This window comes from Anomaloglossus baeobatrachus, chromosome 5 (genome assembly GCF_048569485.1).
Source record: "Anomaloglossus baeobatrachus isolate aAnoBae1 chromosome 5, aAnoBae1.hap1, whole genome shotgun sequence".
Taxonomy (NCBI): Eukaryota; Metazoa; Chordata; class Amphibia; order Anura; family Aromobatidae; genus Anomaloglossus; species Anomaloglossus baeobatrachus.
The window spans coordinates 487,617,424-487,643,643 of NC_134357.1; the positions used below are offsets into that span (position 1 = coordinate 487,617,424).

The window sequence follows — 26,220 nt, forward strand, 5'->3', positions numbered from 1 at the left end:
CCTTGATGGGATCATGTTGCCTCTTTGTGCTTTGGGTTGTGTTACCTCTTCGCCTTGATGTATGTGCGACTCCTGAATTTCTTATTGGGTATTACTGAGAATGCAAACAAATCTGTTAGTCCTAAGATTACTGCTGTGACGCCATTACTTTTACTGCTCTCTCCAAGGACACAACGCTCTGGTTTCCAGAGGCAAATATTCTTAGACCAATCAATGTAGCGTTAACAGCTTCCAATGCTTAATTCAAAAACTTGGTTACCTTGCCGTGTTTGGATTATACTATAGACAAAATGGGCAGTTGGCCCTAGGCCTTCACCAGTGCTCTAACCACATGTTGAAATGCCATGCAAAGCTCCTGGCCATAGAATTATTTTAGCATTTAATGGTGTTATATTGGAATTATATGGCAATGTTATGTGCTCATTGGATGAAACCAGTTATGTAGTAGACACTAAAATGCTAAATGGTCCTTAAAATATATGGCCAAGGGTCTTCATGGATCTTGATATGAATCCTTTGTTCTATCACATTGAGCATTTTCCCAAAAGGAGTTTCTGTTTTTGAAGAAAAACATTTTTAAAGAGGTTGTACACTACTCGGATAGCGCTTTCTCAATTGCTATATTCCCCAATGTAAAATGAAAACGGCCTATACTGGCATCCACTGCTGCCACCGGGGTTCAAATGATGTTGTTGTGTTACAGGTGTCCTGCAGCCAATCAGTGGGTACTTCACCCTCAACTCTTTGCAATGATACATTTTGTAAAGAACTTGCAGCAGTAACTTGTTCTGAACACAGTTGTATTATACACTATGTCTCCTCACAGTGGGAAATTCATCACTGCTCACATTACATTTATAGAACTTAACAGTGGAAGGTCTGCAGTATACATCACACAGGAGACACCGAGACTACTGTAAATACATAACATAGGAGCCACTGGGACTGCTGTATATACATGAAATAGGAGACACAGACTGCTGTATATATCACATAGAAGACATCGAGACTGCTGTATATACATCATATAGGAGACACCAACACTGCTGTATTTTCATAAAATAAGAGACATCGAAACTGCTGTATATACATTACATAGGAAGACCTGAGACTGTCGTATACATCACATAGGAGACACCAAGACTGTTTTATTTACACTGACGAGCAAAAGGGTAAAAACATTTTGAACTTTTGACTTTCAAGCTCCATATCTCACCATCCACTATAGCTGTTAGCCTGAGACTACCTTCCTTTTATAGACAATCATTTTGGCTATCTCATACATTAATTTGACTTGTAATTATTTAGCATATGATTAGCTATGCAGATTGTTGTCATGTCACTACATTGTTAAAGTTTTGCTCCTGGTGTTTGAAAATAGGTACAAATTACAACCTGTTCTCACATTCCCTAATAGCTCTGTGTGCTATTAGGTTGATTCCCAAGCAAAAGATCACTGGATAAAATCTAGGAGCAGCCATGAAGAAGATTTTCCAAGAAAAGAGAAACGGCGTCATCCAGGTCATCAATAAGGGGCTTTCGGCCAAGAAAATTGCCATACTGCTTAATGTGAATATGATGCAGAAGAATACAAAATCAATTCCATCCATCCATTTAAAAGCCAAGTGGTGGTCGTCCTGGCAAAATGTCAGAGTCAACAAGTCAGCTCATCACAAGGTCTGTCAGTTCTGGTGCAATAAACACGGCAGTGGAGGCGGCTCGTATGCTTCGTAATAGTGATTTCACAGACGTCTATTCAAGCACTGTGCGACGTACGTTACTCAAGTCTGGAATAGTGCACGAAAAGTAGTGAAGAAGCCTTGACTTCAATATCATCATAAGAAGTGTTTGCTAGACTTTGCAAAAAAAAAAAAGTATGACAAGTGGACAGTAAAATATTGGAAATGGATGATTTGGAGCAATGAGACAAAATTCAATAGACTAGGCTCTGATGGGTGCAAATGGGTCTGGAAGAAACAAGTGAAAAGGGGGCTAACGAATTGAGAAAATGAAGGAACTGTCAAGTTCAGTGGTGGAAGCCTGATGATATGGAGTTGTTTCACAGCCAAAGGCATTGGATACTTGACCAGGATCAATGGTGGTCTCAAAGCTAAGATATATGCAAGTATCCTACAAGACAAGCTACTTCGTACACTCGAATACTTTGGGTATGAAAGGACAACATAGAGTTCCAGCAGAACAATGACCCAAAGCATTCATCAAGATTGGTGAAGTAGAGGTGCTGCATTAATCCCCACATTCCCCAGACCTCAACTCTATCAACACTTGTGGGTAGAGTTGAAAAAAAAGCTGTATACATACCCAAATGAGTTGACCAGTATACACCAACATTGGGAAGATGTAGAAGAGACTTGGGATCATATTTCGGGCGAGACATGCTTGAATCTGATCGAGAGCATGCCCAGAAGGATTCAGGCAGTGTTGAAGCCAAAGGTGGATTTACAAAATACTAACAAAATAATAAAAATGTAAATTTAATTTTTTAAGAAGAAAACAGTAACAATGCAGAGACATAACAAGAATATGTCTAACTATTCATATGCTAAATATGCTAAACAGTCAAATTTATGTATGATAAAGCCAAGATGATTGTCTATAACATGAAGGGAGTCTCACACTCAGAGCTGTAATGGATGATGAGATATGGAAGCTGAAAGTCAAACGTTCAAAACATTGTTACCCTTATGCTGTTTGCTCGTCAGTGTACATCACATAGGAGACATCAAGACTGTTCTGCATACATGACATATGAGACACCGAGACTGCCATATAATTCACATTGGAGACTCTGGGGCTGGAGCATATAAATCACATCGGATAAACTGGGGATTGAGTATATACATCACATAGGATACACTGGGGCTGGAGTATATACATCACATAGGATGAACTGGGGCTGGAGTATATACATCACATAGGATGAACTGGGGCTGGAGTATATACATCACATAGGATACACTGGGGCTGGAGTATATACATCACATAGGATGAACTGGGGCTGGGCTATATACAACATATAGGATACACTGGGGCTGGAGTATATACAGTGTGTATATATATATATATATATATATATATATATATATATATAAAATCACATAGGAGCTGGGGCTAGAGTATAAACATCACATAGGAGACATAAGGACTGCAATATATACATAACAGGTGGTAGGGGGGGCCTCAGTATATACATCAAAGGAGAAGTGAGAGGAGCAATATATATATATATATATATATATATATATATATATATATATATATATATATATATATATATATATATATATATATATATATATATATATATATATATATATATATACAGTTAGGTCCAGAAATATTTGGACAGTGACACGAGTTTTGTTATTTTAGCTGTTTACAAAAACATGCTCAGAAATACAATTATATATATAATATGGGCTGAAAGTGCACACTCCCAGCTGCAATATGAGAGTTTTCACATCCAAATCGGAGAAAGGGTTTAGGAATCATAGCTCTGTAATGCATAGCCTCCTCTTTTTCAAGGGACCAAAAGTAATTGGACAAGGGACTCTAAGGGCTGCAATTAACTCTGAAGGCGTCTCCCTCGTTAACCTGTAATCAATGAAGTAGTTAAAAGGTCTGGGGTTGATTACAGGTGTGTGGTTTTGCATTTGGAAGCTGTTGCTGTGACCAGACAACATGCGGTCTAAGGAACTCTCAATTGAGGTGAAGCAGAACATCCTGAGGCTGAAAAAAAAGAAAAAATCCATCAGAGAGATAGCAGACATGCTTGGAGTAGCAAAATCAACAGTCGGGTACATTCTGAGAAAAAAGGAATTGACTGGTGAGCTTGGGAACTCAAAAAGGCCTGGGCATCCACGGATGACAACAGTGGTGGATGATCGCCGCATACTTTCTTTGGTGAAGAAGAACCCGTTCACAACATCAACTGAAGTCCAGAACACTCTCAGTGAAGTAGGTGTATCTGTCTCTAAGTCAACAGTAAAGAGAAGACTCCATGAAAGTAAATACAAAGGGTTCACATCTAGATGCAAACCATTCATCAATTCCAAAAATAGACAGGCCAGAGTTAAATTTGCTGAAAAACACCTCATGAAGCCAGCTCAGTTCTGGAAAAGTATTCTATGGACAGATGAGACAAAGATCAACCTGTACCAGAATGATGGGAAGAAAAAAGTTTGGAGAAGAAAGGGAACGGCACATGATCCAAGGCACACCACATCCTCTGTAAAACATGGTGGAGGCAACGTGATGGCATGGGCATGCATGGCTTTCAATGGCACTGGGTCACTTGTGTTTATTGATGACATAACAGCAGACAAGAGTAGCCGGATGAATTCTGAAGTGTACCGGGATATAATTTCAGCCCAGATTCAGCCAAATGCCGCAAAGTTGATCGGACGGCGCTTCATACTACAGATGGACAATGACCCCAAGCATACAGCCAAAGCTACCCAGGAGTTCATGAGTGCAAAAAAGTGGAACATTCTGCAATGGCCAAGTCAATCACCAGATCTTAACCCAATTGAGCATGCATTTCACTTGCTCAAATCCAGACTTAAGACGGAAAGACCCACAAACAAGCAAGACCTGAAGGCTGCGGCTGTAAAGGCCTGGCAAAGCATTAAGAAGGAGGAAACCCAGCGTTTGCTGATGTCCATGGGTTCCAGACTTAAGGCAGTGATTGCCTCCAAAGGATTCGCAACAAAATATTGAAAATAAAAATATTTTGTTTGGGTTTGGTTTATTTGTCCAATTACTTTTGACCTCCTAAACTGTGGAGTGTTTGTAAAGAAATGTGTACAATTCCTACAATTTCTATCAGATATTTTTGTTCAAACCTTCAAATTAAACGTTACAATCTGCACTTGAATTCTGTTGTAGAGGTTTCATTTCAAATCCAATGTGGTGGCATGCAGAGCCCAACTCGCGAAAATTGTGTCACTGTCCAAATATTCCTGGACCTAACTGTATATATATATATATATATATATATATATATATATATATATATATATATATATATATATATATATATATACAGTGCCTACAAGTAGTATTCAACCCCCTGCAGATTTAGCAGGTTTGATAAGATGCAAATAAGTTAGAGCCTTCAAACTTCAAACAAGAGCAGGATTTATTAACAGATGCATAAATCTTACAAACCAACAAGTTATGTTGCTCAGTTAAATTTTAATACATTTTCAACATAAAAGTGTGGGTCAATTATTATTCAACCCCTAGGTTTAATATTTTGGGGAATAACCCTTGTTTGCAATTACAGCTAATAATCGTCTTTTATAAGACCTGATCAGGCCGGCACAGGTCTCTGGAGTTATCTTGGCCCACTCCTCCATGCAGATCTTCTCCAAGTTATCTAGGTTCTTTGGGTGTCTCATGTGGACTTTAATCTTGAGCTCCTTCCACAAGTTTTCAATTGGGTTAAGTTCAGGAAACTGACTAGGCCACTGCAACACCTTGATTTTTTCCCTCTTGAACCAGGCCTTGGTTTTCTTGGCTGTGTGCTTTGGGTCGTTGTCTTGTTGGAAGATGAAATGATGACCCATCTTAAGATCCTTGATGGAGGAGCGGAGGTTCTTGGCCAAAATCTCCAGGTAGGCCGTGCTATCCATCTTCCCATGGATGCGGACCAGATGGCCAGGCCCCTTGGCTGAGAAGCAGCCCCACAGCATGATGCTGCCACCACCATGCTTGACTGTAGGGATGGTATTCTTGGGGTCGTATGCAGTGCCATCCAGTCTCCAAACGTCACGTGTGTGGTTGGCACCAAAGATCTCGATTTTGGTCTCATCAGACCAGAGAACCTTGAACCAGTCTGTCTCAGAGTCCTCCAAGTGATCATGAGCAAACTGTAGACGAGCCTTGACATGACGCTTTGAAAGTAAAGGTACCTTACGGGCTCATCTGGAACGGAGACCATTGCGGTGGAGTACGTTACTTATGGTATTGACTGAAACCAATGTCCCCACTGCCATGAGATCTTCCCGGAGCTCCTTACTTGTTGTCCTTGGGTTAGCCTTGACTCTTCGGACAAGCCTGACCTCGGCACGGGAGGAAACTTTCAAAGGCTGTCCAGGCCGTGGAAGGCTAACAGTAGTTCCATAAGCCTTCCACTTCCGGATGATGCTCCCAACATTGGAGACAGGTAGGCCCAACTCCTTGGAAAGGGTTTTGTACCCCTTGCCAGCCTTGTGACCCTCCACGATCTTGTCTCTGATGGCCTTGGAATGCTCCTTTATCTTTCCCATGTTGACCATGTATGAGTGCTGTTCACAAGTTTGGGGAGGGTCTTAATTAGTCAGAAAAGGCTGGAAAAAGAGATAATTAATCCAAACATGTGAAGCTTATTGTTCTTTGTGCCTGCTGGAAGGGGGAAACAAAGGCGCAAATAGGGTTTTACCCGGTATTAACCGTGTATATATGTAAAGAGATACACTCACCTGGAGCGGTTGTGCCAGTCACAACCCCTTGTAAAGCATATGAGTGTCCGCGTGGTTCAAGCAGCGGCCCCGTAGAGACGTAGTGGAAAAATATATATATATATGCACATATATATGAGAATTGGGTTTTAGCTGCGCTAAGAAACCACTGTTGTCAGGATGTAGTTTAAATTAAAAAAACTCTTTTTTATTACAGCAGCCAACGCGTTTCAGAGACATAAGCCGTCTCCTTCTTCAGGGAAAAAGAAAAAACCCGATTCTCATATATATGTGCATATATATATATTTTTCCACTGTTCTTTGTGCCTGAAATACTTCTTAATACTTTAGGGGAACCAAACAGAATTCTGGTGGTTTGAGGGGTTGAATAATAAATGACCCTCTGAATAAACTTTTCTCAATTTAAAAAAAAAAATAAAAACGAAATAACATTCTTCTTTGCTGCAGTGCATTTCACACTTCCAGGCTGATCTACAGTCCAAATGTCACAATGCCAAGTTAATTCAGAATGTGTAAACCTGCTAAATCTGCAGGGGGTTGAATACTACTTGTAGGCACTGTATGTATATACAGTTAGGTCCAGAAATATTTGGACAGTGACACAATTTTCGCGAGTTGGGCTCTGCATGCCACTACATTGGATTTGAAATGAAACCTCTACAACAGAATTCAAGTGCAGATTGTAACGTTTAATTTGAAGTTTTGAACAAAAATATCTGATAGAAATTGTAGGAATTGTACACATTTCTTTACAAACACTCCACATTTTAGGAGGTCAAAAGTAATTGGACAAATAAACCAAACCCAAACAAAATATTTTTATTTTCAATATTTTGTTGCGAATCCTTTGGAGGCAATCACTGCCTTAAGTCTGGAACCCATGGACATCAGCAAACGCTGGGTTTCCTCCTTCTTAATGCTTTGCCAGGCCTTTACAGCCGCAGCCTTCAGGTCTTGCTTGTTTGTGGGTCTTTCTGTCTTAAGTCTGGATTTGAGCAAGTGAAATGCATGCTCAATTGAGTTAAGATCTGGTGATTGACTTGGCCATTGCAGAATGTTCCACTTTTTTGCACTCATGAACTCCTGGGTAGCTTTGGCTGTATGCTTGGGGTCATTGTCCATCTGTACTATGAAGCGCCGTCCGATCAACTTTGCGGCATTTGGCTGAATCTGGGCTGAAAGTATATCCCGGTACACTTCAGAATTCATCCGGCTACTCTTGTCTGCTGTTATGTCATCAATAAACACAAGTGACCCAGTGCCATTGAAAGCCATGCATGTCCATGCCATCACGTTGCCTCCACCATGTTTTACAGAGGATGTGGTGTGCCTTGGATCATGTGTCGTTCCCTTTCTTCTCCAAACCTTTTTCTTCCCATCATTCTGGTACAGGTTGATCTTTGTCTCATCTGTCCATAGAATACTTTTCCAGAACTGAGCTGGCTTCATGAGGTGTTTTTCAGCAAATTTAACTCTGGCCTGTCTATTTTTGGAATTGATGAATGGTTTGCATCTAGATGTGAACCCTTTGTATTTACTTTCATGGAGTCTTCTCTTTACTGTTGACTTAGAGACAGATACACCTACTTCACTGAGAGTGTTCTGGACTTCAGTTGATGTTGTGAACAGGTTCTTCTTCACCAAAGAAACTATGCGGCGATCATCCACCACTGTTGTCATCCGTGGACGCCCAGGCCTTTTTGAGTTCCCAAGCTCACCAGTCAATTCCTTTTTTCTCAGAATGTACCCGACTGTTGATTTTGCTACTCCAAGCATGTCTGCTATCTCTCTGATGGATTTTTTATTTTTTTTCAGCCTCAGGATGTTCTGCTTCACCTCAATTGAGAGTTCCTTAGACCGCATGTTGTCTGGTCACAGCAACAGCTTCCAAATGCAAAACCACACACCTGTAATCAACCCCAGACCTTTTAACTACTTCATTGATTACAGGTTAACGAGGGAGACGCCTTCAGAGTTAATTGCAGCCCTTAGAGTCCCTTGTCCAATTACTTTTGGTCCCTTGAAAAAGAGGAGGCTATGCATTACAGAGCTATGATTCCTAAACCCTTTCTCCGATTTGGATGTGAAAACTCTCATATTGCAGCTGGGAGTGTGCACTTTCAGCCCATATTATATATATATAATTGTATTTCTGAACATGTTTTTGTAAACAGCTAAAATAACAAAACTTGTGTCACTGTCCAAATATTTCTGGACCTAACTGTATATATATATATATATAATATATATATTTATAATCAGGAGAACTTGGGGCTACCGCTGCTGTCTTTATTTGTCGGACGGGAGTGCATTGTGCACTAACCCTACCCACAGTGCCAGCGTCAGGACATAATCCTTCACTGCATGTGCTGGAGTGTTCAATAGTGAATGCTGCGTGCATGTGCTTGAAGTTCAAGAAGAAATTAAAGGGCCAGCGTCCGTCCGTCAAAACGCACCACCAAGCACCAGCCCAAGCACTGCAGTCCCCGGGAATCTGCCTTGAGCTGGAGAAAAACAGTAAATGGTCTGCGGGCCAGAGGTTCCTCACCCCTGGGGTAAACTCCAGAAAAACCTGATTTGGGATTTTTGGGGTGGATTAAGCGTTAATAAAATCGATAGTTTCCTCATATATGTATGATCTTATGTTTCTGAAGCATTGTAATTGGAAAGCCCTGGTAAATATTACTCATGTAGGCTCTAGTGAGCGTTAATGGCTCTTACATACAAACTGGATAAGCCGTGATAATATCTTAAGTACATAATTGCCATGAGATTTGCTTCCTTGTGCCGTACGAATGAAGTGCAATCTTTCACTGAACGTGGACTTAGGGGCACTTTGCACACTACGACATCGCAGGTGCGATGTCGGTGAGGTCAAATTGAAAGTGACGCACATCCGGCGTCACAGGCAATATCGTAGTGTGTAAAGCATTTTTTATACGATTAACGAGCACAAAAGCGTCGTAATCGTATCATCGGTGTAGCGTCGGTCATTTCCATGAATTGGTAATAACCGATGTTACGATGTTGTTCCTCGTTCCTGCGGTAGCACACATCGCTGTGTATGAAGCCGCAGGAGCGAGGAACATCTCCTACCTGCGTCCCGGCGGCAATGCGGAAGGAAGGAGGTGGGCGGGATGTTTCCGTCCCGCTCATCTCCGCCCCTCCGCTTCTATTGGCCACCTGCCGTGTGACGTCGCTATGACGCCGCACGACCCGCCCCCTTAATAAGGAGGCGGGTCGCCGGCAAGAGCGACTTCGCAGAGAAGGTGAGTGCATGTGAAGCTGGCGTAGCGATAATGTTCACTATGCCAGCTATCACCATGATATCGCAGCTGCGACGGGAGCGGGGACTATCGCGCTTGGCATCGCATCATCGGCTTGCGATGTCTTAGTGTACAAAGTGCCCCTAAGTCACCGATAGTGGACATAATGCCATTGAACAAACTGAAGTTGTTCCTTAGTATTGAAAATGCTCTTCTGTCATTTCTTAGTTATATTCTTTTCTGGAAAAACTGAATGGCAAATAATGTAGCCTCAACGGGCATTATACAGTGCTCCAAAGATTATACTATATACACAAAGAGGGCCTCTCACTCACTATATATATGTATTTCATTACCTGGTTAAATGCCACTATTCACCTGAATTCTGCACTGTTTTTCTTTAGTTCCTTTGCCTCTCTGTTTCTGAGGTATGGCCATATCATCACTAAATATACAGTGGATGAAATATGTATTGAATGCATCACCAATTCTCTAAGTAAAAATATTTCTAAAGGTCCTATTGACATGAATTTCTCATCAGATGTCATAAACAACCCATCCAATCCATACAGGCAAATAAATTAAACCATAAATATCTATAAACATAATTATGTGTAATAATGAGAATTAACACAGGGAAAAGGTATTGAACACATAAAGAAAGTGCAGTGCAAAAAGCCATAGAAAGTTATGACATCAGCTGAAATCTGAGTTATTAGAAACCAATCATGATACTTATTTAAAAATATCAGCTGGTTCAAAAGATGGACTATAAAAAGGTGTCTCATTACCAAGGTGCCACATAAGAAACATCTCATGATAGGTAAAACTAGTGAGCTGTCTCAAGACCTTTGCAACCTTATTGTTGTAAAACATTGATTACATATTACAGAAGAATTTCTAAACTACTGATGGTTCCAGTGAGCACTTTTGGGGCCATAATTTGGAAGTGGAAGGATCATCATTTCACCCTAAACCGGCCACAACCTTGTGCTTCCCGCAAAATTTCAGACAGAGAACTGGAAAGAATTATCAGAAGAGTTGTCTAAGAGCCAAGAACAACCTCTGGAGAGCTACAAAAATACCTGGAATCAGCAGGTACAATTGTTTCAAAGAAAACAAGTAATGCATTAAACCTTCATTGCCTGTTTGCACGCTCACCATGCAAGACACTGAACAAAAAGCATGTTCAAGCACATTTAAAATTTGCTCAACAACATTTAGTCAAGCCTGTGAAATACTGGGAGAATATAGTCTGGTCAGGTGAGACCAAAATTGAACTCTTTGGATGTCATAATACACACCATGTTTGGAGGCCAAAAGGCACTTATCACCCCAAAAACACCATACCAGCAGTGAAGTTTGGAGGTGGGAACATCATGGTATGGGGCTGTTATTCAGTATATGGCACTGTAAAACTTAATATAATTGAAGAACAAGGATGAATGACCAAATATACTTAGACATTCTTAACAAAAATTTGCTGCCATCCACCAGGATGAAGATGAACCCAGGGTGGACATTTCAGCAAGACAATGATCCCAAACACACAGCTGAGGAAACTCTCAAATGGTTTCAGAGAAAGAAAATAAATCTGCCAGAATGGCCAAAGCAATCACCGGACCTGAATCCGATAGAAAATTTATGGAAGGAACTAAAGCTCAGAAATCATAGAAGGAGACTATAGGACCTTCCGGATTTGAAGAGTGTTTGTGTGGAAGAATGGACCAAAATCACACCTGATGAATGCATGCCACTAGTTTCTCCATACAGGAGGCGTCTTGAAGCTTTATCACCAACATAACCTTTGGACAAAGTATTCAATTTCAGTAAGCGTGTTCAATACTTCTTCCAATGTAATTTCTCATTATTAGATATCACTAAATTTATGGACATCTATGGTTTGATTTCTTTGTTTGTATGGATTGGATTAGTTTTTACTGAGAAATGTCAATAGCACTTTTAGAAATATATTTACTTAGAAAATTGGTGAGGTGTTCAATACTTATTTCATCCGTTGTAATTGTAGTCTTGTTAGTCAAGTCAGTGTGGTCTTTCTTTTCTTTACTGGAATCTTCTTCAGGAATGAGCCCAGTAGACTAAAAAGACTAGATTAACATACAGGAAAGATGTTGGTTATATCTCAAGAATGGAGAGGTGCAGGAACAAAAGAAAACACCAGATTCATGTGAACAGCGCATTTACACCAGGTAAAATTTTTTTTACGTATTTATAGCAGGTGACAGATCCTTTTTAAAATGGATACAGTGTCTCACAGATAGTGCCCCTATACTCAATGCTGCCTGAAAAAAATATATGATGCCTGACTGATGTTGCACCCAAAAAGGGAAGTAGTATCCTGCAGATAGTACCTCCAAAAGGGACAGAGTGCCCAACAGTTTCCCATAAGAGGGATATAGTGCCTTACATTGAAGCTATATACTTAAAGTAATATACCATGCTTAGGCCTCTGCCACACTCACGTGAAATCACGCACGTGCCGCGAGACACGTATTTTCCTTGCGTGTTGCGTTAGGTAAGTACGTGTCTCTGGTACGTGCGGGCCATGTGTTCTCAGTGTGCTTTCTGCGCTAACACACGGAGAACCGGTAATTTACATACTCATGCGGTCCTTGCTGCTGTCCAGGGTACTGATCTTCGGCTCCAGCCACGCCCACTCCCCGCTGTTGCTGCTTCCGGCTGAGCGTAGGGGCAGAGATCAGCCCTCGTAACATCACGCCCACCTCCTTAACACTCATAATGAGCGCCGGCCGGCAGCAACTGTTTACAGAGGAAGATTCTGCAGGGCTTAAGGAGGTGAGTATTTGTTTTCTCAATTTTAAAATAATGACACGTGTTTCTCCGGCGCGTGTCACACGGGACCGCATCCACATCTGTGTGGTACGGGTGCGGGCCGTGTGACACCCGTGGTGCTGGAGAAAAACGGACATGTCGGCGTTTTTTAAACACGTGCAAAGGTACAATCCTCACGGACACACGTTCCGTGTGGATTTACGTTAATGTGCCTGTTACCATAGGGTAACATTGGTGCACGTGTGTACGTGTCTCCGGTACGTGATAAAACTGCAAAACACGTACCGGAGGCACACGAACGTGTGACAGAGGCCTAAGAAGGTATGTGCACACATCTTCAAGATGCTAGTGCTCTCGCAAAGGTTTTCATAGGTGAAGCCGCTTTAGAAACACGTTAGCATTTTTTTTATTTTTGCCGTCGTTTTTGAACCTGCTCTGCCGGTGGCGTCTTTCTTCTGTTGTTTCTTACTATAACTAGTGAGCCAAAGAATGAACACGCTGCTTTATGTAACAAAAGACTGAATATGTGCAAAGCAATGTTGTTTTTGGAGGGGGAAGGGTTTAGCGCTTTTTCAGGCGGAATCCACCTGCAAAATATGTTGTGTACACAAACACTTTTATAATATCCAACAATACCCTGCAAAAGAGAGAACAGATATTGCCCCCAAAAGCGATATAGTGCCTCTAATTTATCCGAAAAAGTATACAGTGACCCTAAAAGAGGTACGGTACCCAACAAATAGTGTCTCAAAAAGGGATATAGTGTCCCAGAGAAATTGTCCTCCAAAAGGGATATTGTTCATAGCAGACACTGTCTCCAAAAGCTATAAAATTCATCAAGAAGGAATATAGTATCCAACAACTATTGCCCGATTCATTATTTGTGCTTTACGTTACTTTCCTATTTTTGTCTTGTGGGTTTTGCTGGCCATTTTATTTGGTCACCTTTTTTGCAACCAGTTGTTTTTGGGGTTTGTTTTGTCAAAAATACATTTTTAGTGTGTCACGATTCACTATTGATCTGTTATTTCGCTCTCTGATAGGACACTGTGTACCGTCTCACCACCAAAGGGTTAATTGAAGGAGTCATCTCGGGTTATAATGCCACAGTGTTCGCCTATGGCCCCACTGGTGAGTTTGATAAATTTCCGATACCTCCGATATGGTTTGGTGCTAGAATTAGGCCTCACTGCAGGTATACTGACTGGATTGCTGCTCGGCTGGCACAGCAGAGGTTAACTGAGAAGCTCATTCATGTGTGATCAGGTTGTGTTCTCCCTCAGATTACCTGACAATTCTGTTACTAAGGCAACAAGACAGACGATTCCTGAGGGTTCCAAATGTGACGCCCTGGGCAAGCCAGGGGTCACAGGTCATGACACCACCACACACCCCACATTCCCTGCAGGCACACCAAGGTCAAAACACAAATCCTTGTTGCCTTCCTCCAGGGGCTGATGTTCACACCAGGGGGTAGGCCAGGCGGTTGGCTCTGCCCACCGAGGAGTTCACAGCCCTGGAGGCGGGAAAACCAGTGAGTTCAGTTGAAGATTAGTTTGGAGAGTAGAAGGAAGGGGTAGAGGAGCAAGTGACAGTAGTGGAAGTGAAGGAAAGTGACAGCAACAGAGCCTGAAGTTGGTCCGGGTGTGTGCCCCGGACTGAGACAGCAAGGTTGGCAGACGGCGGTGACCGTCTGCAGGAGAGGCTGATCGGAGGTTGCCGAAAGGACCGTGGATGGGTGGTGGCCTGGCGGTACCGGAGCGGTATACAAAGAGAAGCCAGCACCATTGGCAGGGGCCTTTCGGATCCCGGCAAGGCTAGGAGTCGCCGTAATTTGCCAAATCCGTCAGTGAAGGGGACCTCCGGGTCTCCCAGCAGCAAAGTCCCGATTGAAGGCAACAGTCCAACCGTGAAGGGGAGACACCGCCACCGCCAAGGCACCAGTTTCCCAGGGCCAGCGCCTGCAGGCAAGAGAGGGGCTCCTCCGGCTCATATCCAAGCTGGGGAGCGGGTTACCGGTGGGAATCCATCGCTACCAACAACCGTTTCTAGGTGCAGGGAAGAGACAGTCACCGCTAACTTGCAGGGAACATCTACACCGCAGCCGTCCGAGGGACCCGTCCAACCAGCCGTTTGTTTACCGTGAACTGTGTCATCATCCTTGGGCTGAGTGAGTACCTCCGTGCCGTGCGGCACAGCGCTGCCCCTGCGTCCCTGCACCTCCACAGGCCCCATAACCCGCCTGTCCATCACCCTAACCCCCGTCATCGGGCTCCGCCACCACCAAACCCCCTACCCACGGAGGGGCAAACCAACATCTAGCTGCTCCATACCACCACTCCCGGGATCCCCAGACAGAGCAGCGGTGGTGTCCACACAATCACCACAACCGTGGGTGGCGTCACGGACATTAATCCAATCCCCCACCAACAAAACACCCCTTTCACTCACGGGCGAGGAGCGCCACTCAAGTCCCCGGGATCCGGCCTATCGCTCGAGCCACCGAGCAGCAGTAGCCGCAGAGCAGCGGCGGCCGGACCCGAGCAGTGGGAGAGCGCAGCGTTGACACCCTCCTCCTCCGCCCGCGACACATGTTTTTGGGACTAAACAGAGAAACTGAGGCTCTCATACAATAGTCCACTATAGAAACCAAGTTGTCATCAAATATTCTTACCTAGAGAAGTAAGGGGTCCCTTGGCAAAACTAAAATAGGGCCCTAGAGACATATAAATTGAAGGATCTGGTTAAAGTTCCAGAACACGCTTACAAAGACTTATATCCATGTAAAGAAAAGGACTGGGCATTGAAATTCAATATGCCCTATCTTTCTTTTCCCTGATCTGTCACATCTGATAGCACACTTATCAACAATTACCCCACAATATTAACACATTTAATCTGGATCCCTGGACAACCCAAATACCCTTTGTTTTGGGAGTAGATCCTAAAGGTGGTGTCACACACAGCGACGACAACAACGACGTCGCTGCTACGTCACCATTTTCTGTGACGTAGCAGCGATGTCCCGTCGCTGTCGCTATGTGTGACATCCAGCAATGACCTGGCCCCTGCTGTGAGGTCGCCGGTCGTTGCTGAATGTCCTGCTTCATTTTTTGCTCATTGCTCTCCCGCTGTGAAGCACATATCGCTGTGTGTGACAGCGAGAGAGCGACGAACTGAAGCGAGCAGGGAGCAGGAGCCAGCTTCTGGCAGCCTGCGGTAAGTTGTAACCACGGTAAACTTCAGGTAACCAAGGGAAGACCTTTCCTTGGTTACCCGATATTTACCTTCGTTACTAGCATCCGCCGCTCTCACGCTGCCAGTGCCGGCTCCCTATTCCCTGCACAAGTAGCCGGATTACACATCGGGTAATTAACCCGAAGTGTACTCTAGCTAGGAGTGCAGGGAGCCAGCGCTAAGCGGTGTGCTCTCACGCTGCCAGTGCCGGCTCCCTACTCCCTGCACACGTAGCTGGAGTACACATCGGGTAATTAACCCAATGTGTACTCTGGCTAGGAGTGTAGGGAACAGGGAGCCGGCACTGGCAGCGTGAGAGCGGTGGACGCTAGTAACTAAGGTAAATATCGGGTAACTAAGAGAAGTGCTTTCCTTGGTTACCCGATATTTACCTTAGTTACCAAGCGCAGCATCGCTTCCACGCGTCGCTGCTGGCTGGCGGCTGGTCACTGGTCACTGGTGAGATCTGCCTGTTTGACAGCTCACTAAGTGGAGAGGCCCCATTCACATTACATAGTTACATAGTTACTTAGGTTGAAAAAAGACCTAGGTCCATCTAGTTCAACCTTAGATGGTTGGCCAATTCCACCGACCATAATCTGTGATGCATGGAGGCCTGGGTTGTCCTTTGTTTTCCGGGAAAATAAGGCACTGTCGGAAAAAAACACATAAATGCTTGGCCGATCCGAGCATTCTTGTTCATAGGGAAGTCAGGTGACATAGCTGTCTGCTGAATGATCTTTCTGCCGTTGCCCATCTTCTATGTATGGACAACTTTAGAGAGGACATAATTTGTCTTTGTCTTCCTGTTATGTTTTTTTTTGTTATACTTTGTCGAATTGAGTACTAACCATTCATTTCCTTTCCCTTAAGGATGTGGCAAGACCTACACTATGCTGGGCACGGACCGGGAGCCTGGGATATACATCAGGACCTTGAATGACCTCTTTAGAGCTATTGAGGAGACCAGTGATGATATGGAGTATGAAGTCCTCATGTCCTATCTAGAGGTCAGTGGTGGCAATGATGAAATAAAAAAAAAAATTGTACAAATTGGAACAGCTGGCAAATTACATGGATAGATAGGATTGTGAATGGCCTCACTGGTGAACACCATAGTTCCCCATTGTATGGTGGTTGACCTGGCTATCTCCAAAATAATTGCCATCATGTCATCTATCAAGGTTGTCATCCATATTTCCCACACTCTAAAAGGCAAATCTGGCTAATTAAACAGTAACACAGCCCCACCTTATATCTTTGTATATCCATGCCACTCAAGCATGGCTGATTTTTTTTTTTTATTTTTTTTTACGAAATTGGGCCACTCACCATTTTGGGACATCTTTCCACATACTGTCAACCCATATAATATCACCATTTTGTGTCCAAATATTCCTTTCTTTGTCGCTCCATTGGGAGACCCAGACAATTGGGTGTATAGCTATGCCACACAAAGTATTACACTAAAAGTGTAACGCCCCTCCCCTTCTGCCTATACACCCCCCGTGCTCACGGGCTCCTCAGTTTTTATGCTTTGTGCGAAGGAGGCAGACATCCACGCATAAGCTCCACAACTTAGTCAGCAGCAGCTGCTGACTAAGTCGGATGGAAGAAAAGAGGGCCCATAACAGGGCCCCCAGCATGCTCCCTTCTCACCCCACTTTGTCGGCGGTGTTGTCAAGGTTGAGGTACCCATTGCGGGTACACAGGCAGGAGCCACATGCTGTTTTCCTTCCCCATCCCTTAATGGGCTCTGGGTGAAGTGGGATCCGGATCGGTCTCCAGGCACTGGGACCGTGCTCCCTCCGCAGCCTCTGGGAATCTGCAGGATAGGAGCTGGGTATCGTCAGGGACAAGGCCCTGCTACTATGAGGTACTCTGTGTCCCCGTGGGGACCGCGCATGGAGCGCTGGTGCCATACACATTACAGCACTGCTGGGTGTGTTAGTGCGCCGGGGACTACCGCGCATGGAGCGCTTGTGCCATACACATTGCAGCACTGCTGGGTGTGTTAGTGCGCCGGGGACTACCGCGCGGCCGCGCTTATTGCCGGCTGCGCTTATAACTTTAGTCCCCGGCTTCTGCGGCCTAGTGTCGTATATTCCCGCCCACAGGCCTGCCAGTCAGGGGAAGGGCGGGACGCTGCACAGATCGTCAGCGCGGAGGGCTGGAGCATACATTAGTATCCTCCTCCCTCCTCACTCAGTACACTGGGGCACTAGATTCCCGCACTTTTCTTGGGCACGCCCACGGTCCCCTCCTCCCCACAGAACACCGGCAGCCATTCCTGTCAGCGATTCAGACGCTGGAGAGGAGAGACAACACATGGAGACCCAGGCAGGGAATCTAGTGATCACACAACCGCTCTGAGCGGTCGGTAAGCAGCACCTGTGGTGCTGGCCCCACTGAGTACCGAAGTGTATATATATATATATAGGTATACATTTGCACTGTGCGGTCGCTCTATTGATTTTTGGCTATATACCCTCCTGTTGTTTTCAGAGGAGACAACATGTCATCCGCAAAAGGCAAGGGTGCCAAAGCACAGGAGTACTTTGCAACCTGTACCTCATGTAAAGCTGTACTACCGGCAGGTTCCACTGACCCTCATTGTGTGCAATGCTCGGCCCCTGTGGCACTTACTCAGCCGGAGCCTCTGCGACTGGTGGCCCAGGTGGAACCACCTGCTACCACTGTCCAGGTGACAGGGACGGAGTTTGCAGCCTTTGCTGACAAACTGTCTGAGAATATGGACAAATGGTCTGCTAAAATACTGGAAGCATTGCAGTTCAGACCGGTGATCCAGGCCCCGGGCACTGTCCAATCCTTGACCCCTGGTCCCCCTCATTTGGAACAGCAAGGTGCCCCTGGGGTAGCCCATAGGTCCCAGGGTGAGGTCTCTGACACGGACCGCAGTCCCAGGCCGCCCAAGCGGGGTCGCTGGGAAATTCCCTCCACTTCATCACACTGTTCAGGGTCCCAGCAGGGGGACTCTCTGGAGGATGAAGCGGAGGTATCAGATCAGGATTCTGATCCTGAAGCCGCTCTCAACCTAGATACACCTGAAGGTGACGCAGTAGTGAATGATCTTATAGCGACCATCAATCAGGTGTTGGATATTTCTCCCCCAGCTCCTCCAATTGAGGAGTCTGCTTCTCAGGAGAAATTCCGTTTCAGGTTTCCCAAGCGTACTTTAAATATGTTTCTGGATCACTCTGACTTCAGAGAGGCAATCCAGAAAAATCGAGACTGTCCAGACAAGCGTTTTTCCAAGCGCCTTAAGGACACACGTTATCCCTTCCCCCCCGAGGTTGTCAAGGGCTGGACTCAGTGTCCTAAAGTGGATCCTCCAATCTCCAGACTGGCGGCTAGATCCATAGTTGCAGTGGAAGATGGGGCTTCACTCAAAGATGCCACTGACAGACAGATGGAACTATGGTTGAAATCCATATATGAAGCTATCGGCGCGTCTTTTGCTCCAGCATTCGCAGCCGTATGGGCACTCCAAGCTATCTCAGCTTGTCAGGCGCAGATTAATGCAGTAACACGTACATCTGCCCCGCAAGTGGTGTCCTTAACCACTCAGGCGTCGGCGTTTGCGTCCTACGCCATTAATGCTATCCTGGACTCGGCGAGCCGTACGGCGGTGGCATCCGCCAATTCGGTGGTACTCCGCAGGGCCATGTGGCTACGTGAATGGTAGGCAGACTCTGCTTCCAAAAAGTTTTTAACCGGTTTGCCATTGTCTGGCGACCGCTTGTTTGGTGAGCGATTGGATGAAATCATTAAACAATCCAAGGGAAAGGATTCATCCTTACCCCAGTCCAAACCAAACAGACCTCAACCACGGAAGGTACAATCGAGGTTTCGGTCCTTTCGGACCGCGGGCAGGTCTCAATTTTCCTCGTCCAAAAGGCCTCAGAAAGATCAGAGGAACTCCGATGCATGGCGGTCTAAGTCACGTCCTAAAAAGACCGCCGGAGGAACCGCTCCCAAAGCGGCCTCCTCATGACTTTCGGCCTCCTCAAACCGCATCCTCGGTCGGTGGCAGGCTTTCCCGCTTTTGCGACACCTGGCTGCCACAAGTAAAAGACCGATGGGTGAGAGACATTCTATCTCAAGGTTACAGAATAGAGTTAAGCTCTCGTCCTGCGACTCGATTCTTCAGAACCTCTCCGCCCCCCGACAGAGCCGAGGCTCTTCTGCAGGCGGTGTGCACTCTGAAGGCGGAAGGAGTGGTGATCCCTGTTCCTCTTCAGCAACGAGGTCACGGTTTTTACTCCAACTTGTTCGTGGTGCCAAAAAAGGACGGATCCTTTCGTCCCGTTCTGGACCTAAAACTGCTCAACAAGCATGTGAAAACCAGGCGGTTCCGGATGGAATCGCTCCGCTCCGTCATCGCCTCAATGTCCCAAGGAGATTTCCTGGCATCAATAGACATCAAAGATGCTTATCTGCACGTACCGATTGCACCAGAGCATCAGCGCTTCCTGCGTTTCGCCATAGGGGACGAACACCTTCAGTTCGTGGCACTGCCTTTTGGCCTGGCGACAGCCCCACGGGTCTTCACCAAGGTCATGGCAACAGTGGTGGCAATCCTACAATCTCGGGGACACTCGGTGATCCCTTACTTAGACGATCTACTTGTCAAGGCACCCTCTCAAGGGGCATGCCAACACAGCCTGAACATTGCTCTGGAAACTCTCCAGAGTTTCGGGTGGATCATCAATTTTCCAAAGTCAAATCTGACACCGGCCCAATCACTGACATATCTTGGCATGGAGTTTCATACTCTCTCAGCGATAGTGAAGCTTCCGCTGAACAAACAGCGTTCACTACAGACAGGGGTGCAATCTCTCCTTCAAGGTCAGTCACACCCCCTGAGGCGCCTCATGCACTTCCTAGGGAAGATGGTGGCAGCAATGGAGGCAGTTCCTTTTGCGCAGTTTCATCTGCGTCCACTTCAATGGGACATTCTCCGCAAATGGGACAGGAAGTCGACGTCCCTCGACAGGAACGTCTCCCTTTCTCGGGCAGCCAAAGCTTCCCTTGAGTGGTGGCTTCTCCCCACCTCTCTGTCGAAGGGGAAATCCTTCCTGCCCCCATCCTGGGCGGTGGTCACGACGGACGCGAGCCTGTCAGGGTGGGGAGCGGTCTTTCTCCACCACAGGGCTCAGGGTACTTGGACTCAGACAGAGTCCTCCCTTCAGATCAATGTTCTGGAGATAAGGGCAGTGTATTTTGCCCTAAAAGCGTTCCAGCCGTGGCTGGAAGGCAAACAGATCCGAATTCAGTCGGACAACTCCACAGCGGTGGCATACATCAACCACCAAGGCGGGACACGCAGTCGGCAAGCCTTCCAGGAAGTCCGGCGGATTCTGCTGTGGGTGGAAGCCACAGCCTCCACCATATCCGCAGTTCACATCCCGGGCGTAGAAAACTGGGAAGCAGACTTTCTCAGTCGCCAGGGCATGGACGCAGGGGAATGGTCCCTTCATCCGGACGTGTTTCAGGAGATCTGTTGCCGCTGGGGCATGCCGGACGTCGACCTAATGGCGTCTCGGCACAACAACAAGGTCCCGACATTCATGGCACGGTCTCAAGATCACAGAGCTCTGGCGGCAGACGCCTTAGTTCAGGATTGGTCGCAGTTTCAACTCCCTTATGTGTTTCCTCCTCTGGCACTGTTGCCCAGAGTGTTACGCAAGATCAGGGCCGACTGCCGCCGCGCCATCCTCGTCGCTCCAGACTGGCCGAGGAGGTCGTGGTACCCGGATCTGTGGCATCTCACGGTCGGCCAACCGTGGGCACTACCAGACCGACCAGACTTGCTGTCTCAAGGGCCGTTTTTCCATCTGAATTCTGCGGCCCTCAACCTGACTGTGTGGCCATTGAGTCCTGGATCCTAGCGTCTTCAGGATTATCTCAAGAGGTCATTGCCACTATGAGACAGGCTAGGAAACCAACGTCCGCCAAGATCTACCACAGGACGTGGAAAATATTCCTGTCGTGGTGCTCTGCTCAGGGTTTTTCTCCCTGGCCATTTACCTTGCCCACTTTTCTGTCCTTCCTTCAATCCGGATTGGAAAAGGGTTTGTCGCTCGGCTCCCTTAAGGGACAAGTCTCTGCGCTCTCTGTGTTTTTTCAGAAGCGCCTAGCCAGACTTCCACAGGTACGCACGTTCCTGCAGGGGGTTTGTCACATCGTCCCTCCTTACAAGCGTCCGTTAGAACCCTGGGATCTGAACAGGGTGCTGATGGTTCTTCAGAAACCACCGTTCGAGCCAATGAGGGATATTTCTCTCTCACGCCTTTCGCAGAAAGTGGTTTTCCTAGTAGCAGTCACTTCACTTCGGAGAGTGTCTGAGCTAGCAGTGTTGTCGTGCAAAGCCCCTTTCCTGGTGTTTCACCAGGACAAGGTGGTTCTGCGTCCGGTTCCGGAATTTCTCCCTAAGGTGGTATCCCCTTTTCATCTCAATCAGGATATCTCCTTACCTTCTTTTTGTCCTCATCCAGTTCACCAATGTGAAAAGGATTTGCACTTGTTAGATCTGGTGAGAGCACTCAGATTCTACATTTCTCGTACGGCGCCCCTGCGCCGCTCGGATGCACTCTTTGTCCTTGTCGCTGGCCAGCGTAAAGGGACACAAGCTTCCAAATCAACCCTGGCTCGGTGGATCAAGGAACCAATTCTCGAAGCTTATCGTTCCTCGGGGCTTCCGGTTCCCTCAGGGCTGAAGGCCCATTCTACCAGAGCCGTGGGAGCGTCCTGGGCCTTGCGGCACCAGGCTACGGCTCAGCAGGTGTGTCAGGCAGCTACCTGGTCGAGCCTGCACACTTTCACGAAACACTATCAGGTGCATACCTATGCTTCGGCAGATGCCAGCCTAGGTAGGCGAGTCCTTCAGGCGGCGGTTGCCCACCTGTAGGACGGAGCCGTTTACGGCTCTATTATGAGGTATTATTTACCCACCCAGGGACTGCTTTTGGACGTCCCAATTGTCTGGGTCTCCCAATGGAGCGACAAAGAAGAAGGGAATTTTGTTTACTTACCGTAAATTCCTTTTCTTCTAGCTCCAATTGGGAGACCCAGCACCCGCCCCTGTTTTTTGTGTACACATGTTGTTCATGTTGAATGGTTTCAGTTCTCCGATATTCCTTCGGATTGAATTTTCTTTAAACCAATTTATAATTTTTTCCTCCTTCTTGCTTTTGCACCAAAACTGAGGAGCCCGTGAGCACGGGGGGTGTATAGGCAGAAGGGGAGGGGCGTTACACTTTTAGTGTAATACTTTGTGTGGCCTCCGGAGGCATAGCTATACACCCAATTGTCTGGGTCTCCCAATTGGAGCTAGAAGAAAAGGAATTTACGGTAAGTAAACAAAATTCCCTTCTTCTTAGGGAAAGAACATATTCTACCACCATATATTGGCAAGATACTACTACTGATGTCTAGAACTATCAGAATAACACTGAATAAGCCAAAATAATATTTCTTTAAAAGGTGATTCTGAAATTTGTAAGTTATTCCCACTGTTTGGATAGGGAGTAAATCACTGATCACTGGGGGTTCGACAGCTGGGACCAGTGATCAGGATAATGTGGCTCTAGATTGCTACTTGGTATGGTACTCTGCTTTCCCTGGCTGTCCCATAGGCAATAATTGAGTGGAGGTCCTAGACTGAGTTATACAGAGTCCGGTTCTTGGGTTCTAAGGCTCCATTTTTTTTAATCCCTGGGGGATCAACCCTTGGGACCTCCAACAATCTCAAGAATTGGGCTCTGGAGTGCTTTGCTCTGTTTTCTCTAGCAGTCCCACAGACAATGAATAGAGGAGAGGTTGAGCATGTGAATATTTTGTGTGTTGGTAGCAAATCCAGATTTTTCCTCTATGTCCACTATGGAAAATAAATCCAATATTTATTTCGGTGGCAGAAATATAAGGCTGTGTCACGGTTGACAAGACAGTTCTTTGATGTTCATCTGTAGAATATTATAGTGTTTAGCTACACAAACTGCTCCATAACATTCTATTCTTCCTGCTGTGGTGTAAATGGTATCCTATGTATTTTATCAACTTGGGGTAAATCCCTTTCCTTTTAGGATCCTGTGCACATCCTCACCTTTCAGCTTTCAATCATCATCACTTCCCCTTGTGTCCGTAAATACCCACATTTCCCCTTGGTGTTTGCTGGTGATAGTTATATTCCTATACAGACCTTGGATGCAAACAGTTGGCTTGTATTCTTCTGAGGAAACATTGTTGTTTGTTGCTGTTCCTCTCCCTCAGTCTTTTTGGAGATAAGTTGTTCATTCACTTCCTCTGTTTGTGCTTCCTGTGTCATCTTTAGAGCTTAGTGGGGTTGACTAAGCACTCATCCCATCCGTTCCTTACCTAGGGCCCAGTTCAGTGTCAGCTAGGGCCAGTTATCCGGCTCAAGGCATAGGTGCGGAACGTATCTAGGGTGGTCAGGGGAGCCAGGGGCCAGCAGAAGGTTTGGTCAGGGGTTACCATCTCCCAATTCCCTAGACTCAGGGTTTCCCTTCCTTCTTGCCGTACGTGTGGTACTTCCCCATATCTAGCGTGACAGGCTGACCCTAAGATATCTGATGTGGATCCACACAAGGATGAGTCCCATTATCATTCAAGCTTCCCATAATAATTAATTATTTCCGTAACTGATTTTTCTCCACATTGGCACCAAAAATCGATGAAGATGTTTTCTGTTCCATGTGAAAAAGAGTTGCTGAAAGCCCATTCACATGAGTTGGATCTCGTCAAGTTCGGTACAGATCTCAGTGCGGAATCTGCAACAAAATCCATGTCACATCTGACTTGTGTGAACAAAGCTGTAGGGTACAGAAGGGATGATACACTGCCGTGACCTGACACGTTGTGACTAGAGATCATAGTATCATAGTATCATAGTTTTTAAGGTTGAAGGGAGACTCTAAGTCCATCTAGTCCATCTAGAGATGAGAGGACCCATTTATGTTTGGTTTCGCCGGGTTCAGCTGGACTTTAGTTAAGTTTGTTTTGTGACCCAGACTTGACCTGAACTTATTCCCGAACCCCATATAAGTCAATGGGGACCCGAACTAACGGGCTCGACTTGAGTAATGACTTATAATGGAAGCCAATGATTGGACAGTTTGGCCCAATCATTTCCAGGGGAGAGAGGGCTGGGGGTTTTTTTGTGGACACACAGAATCCGAAAACGTTGTTTTTACCCCCAGTGAGAGCCATTCAGAGACTGCAAGCGGCTCTCACTGGGTCGAGCACCGAGCGAATCTGAGCACTCCGATGCTCAATCAAGTAGTTAGCACACAAACAGCACCCAAACTCCGGCACAGCCTTTTTTGTAAAAGTCCGGGTTGGTCGAGTTCGAGCCGTGGATACCCATGTTCAGTATGAACTTTGACCTTTAAAATTCAGGTTCTCCCATCTCTAATTTTGACTCCTTTCAACAGGGCCTGTCACCAAAAGTGGCCAATTTTTGCTCCTATTCTATTCCTTTTGCCACCCTGAGTATGACTTTTTTTTTTTTTTTTTATTTTTTTTTTTATTTTACACTTACACATATGGGTCTTTTTATTTAGTACTAAATTTTATTGTCTTCATCAAGGGGATGTGGTTCTCCGGGTTCCTTGGGGGCGTGTCTTTAGGCTGCTTTGCATAATTACCCTGTAAGAACCACCCACTTGGAAAAGAGCAGAACATAGAAATTAACACTAAATAAAGAGGCCCATATCTCTGGAACCGTATGGCGGATTTAAAAAAAAAACCAAACAAGAAGCGTATTACTCAGGTGATCAGGGAATAAAATGAGAACAAACCCTGCCCACTTTTGACCTAGTGACAGTTCCTCTCTACGGTTGGGCACTTGCTACATCAGGATGTGTGTTGAGTACATAACATAATGTACTGTAGTGGTAAGAACACAGGATCAGATTTATTAGATAAACACCCATCCCCACTGCTTGTGAAGCTGCTATCTTCTTCCTGCTCCTTCTGCTGCTCTTGTTTCACCAGAAGCGCTGATAACATTTGCTGCTTGTTTGTCTGTATCCTCCCTGCGAGCCGAACAGATAATTCCCATGGTGATGGATAGACCGGCCTGCATTTGTGCTCCATCTCATGTGGCGGAGATGACTTTATGGCCTACGCAATATTTGCACATTACATTGTCTTCAGCAACCAAAAAACAAACATGAGGCTGGGAAACCGCCAGAAATTAGTGTAAAGGGAGAAGTAAATGGCATAGATGGCGGATCCTGTTACCACATCACTCACTGATACTTATATATGGACGCCAAGTGAGGCATGACCTAACGATATAAATACACTCTTTCCCGAAGGCCATGATGGTCTCTGTCTATGATTTTTGCTACCTTTGGTGGGGATTACATTAAATA

The 26,220-nt window shown here is 45.6% G+C and overlaps 1 protein-coding gene across 1 annotated transcript in view; it reads left to right on the forward strand.

Moving 5' to 3' along the window:
* KIF19 (kinesin family member 19) overlaps positions 1-26,220 on the forward strand; it is a 105,728-nt gene that overhangs the window by 39,106 nt on the left and 40,402 nt on the right. The window contains exons 4-5 of the mRNA XM_075350686.1: positions 13,609-13,696; positions 16,676-16,812. Of these exons, the coding sequence (XP_075206801.1) occupies positions 13,609-13,696; positions 16,676-16,812 (225 nt within the window). The remainder of the gene's footprint in view (positions 1-13,608; positions 13,697-16,675; positions 16,813-26,220) is intronic.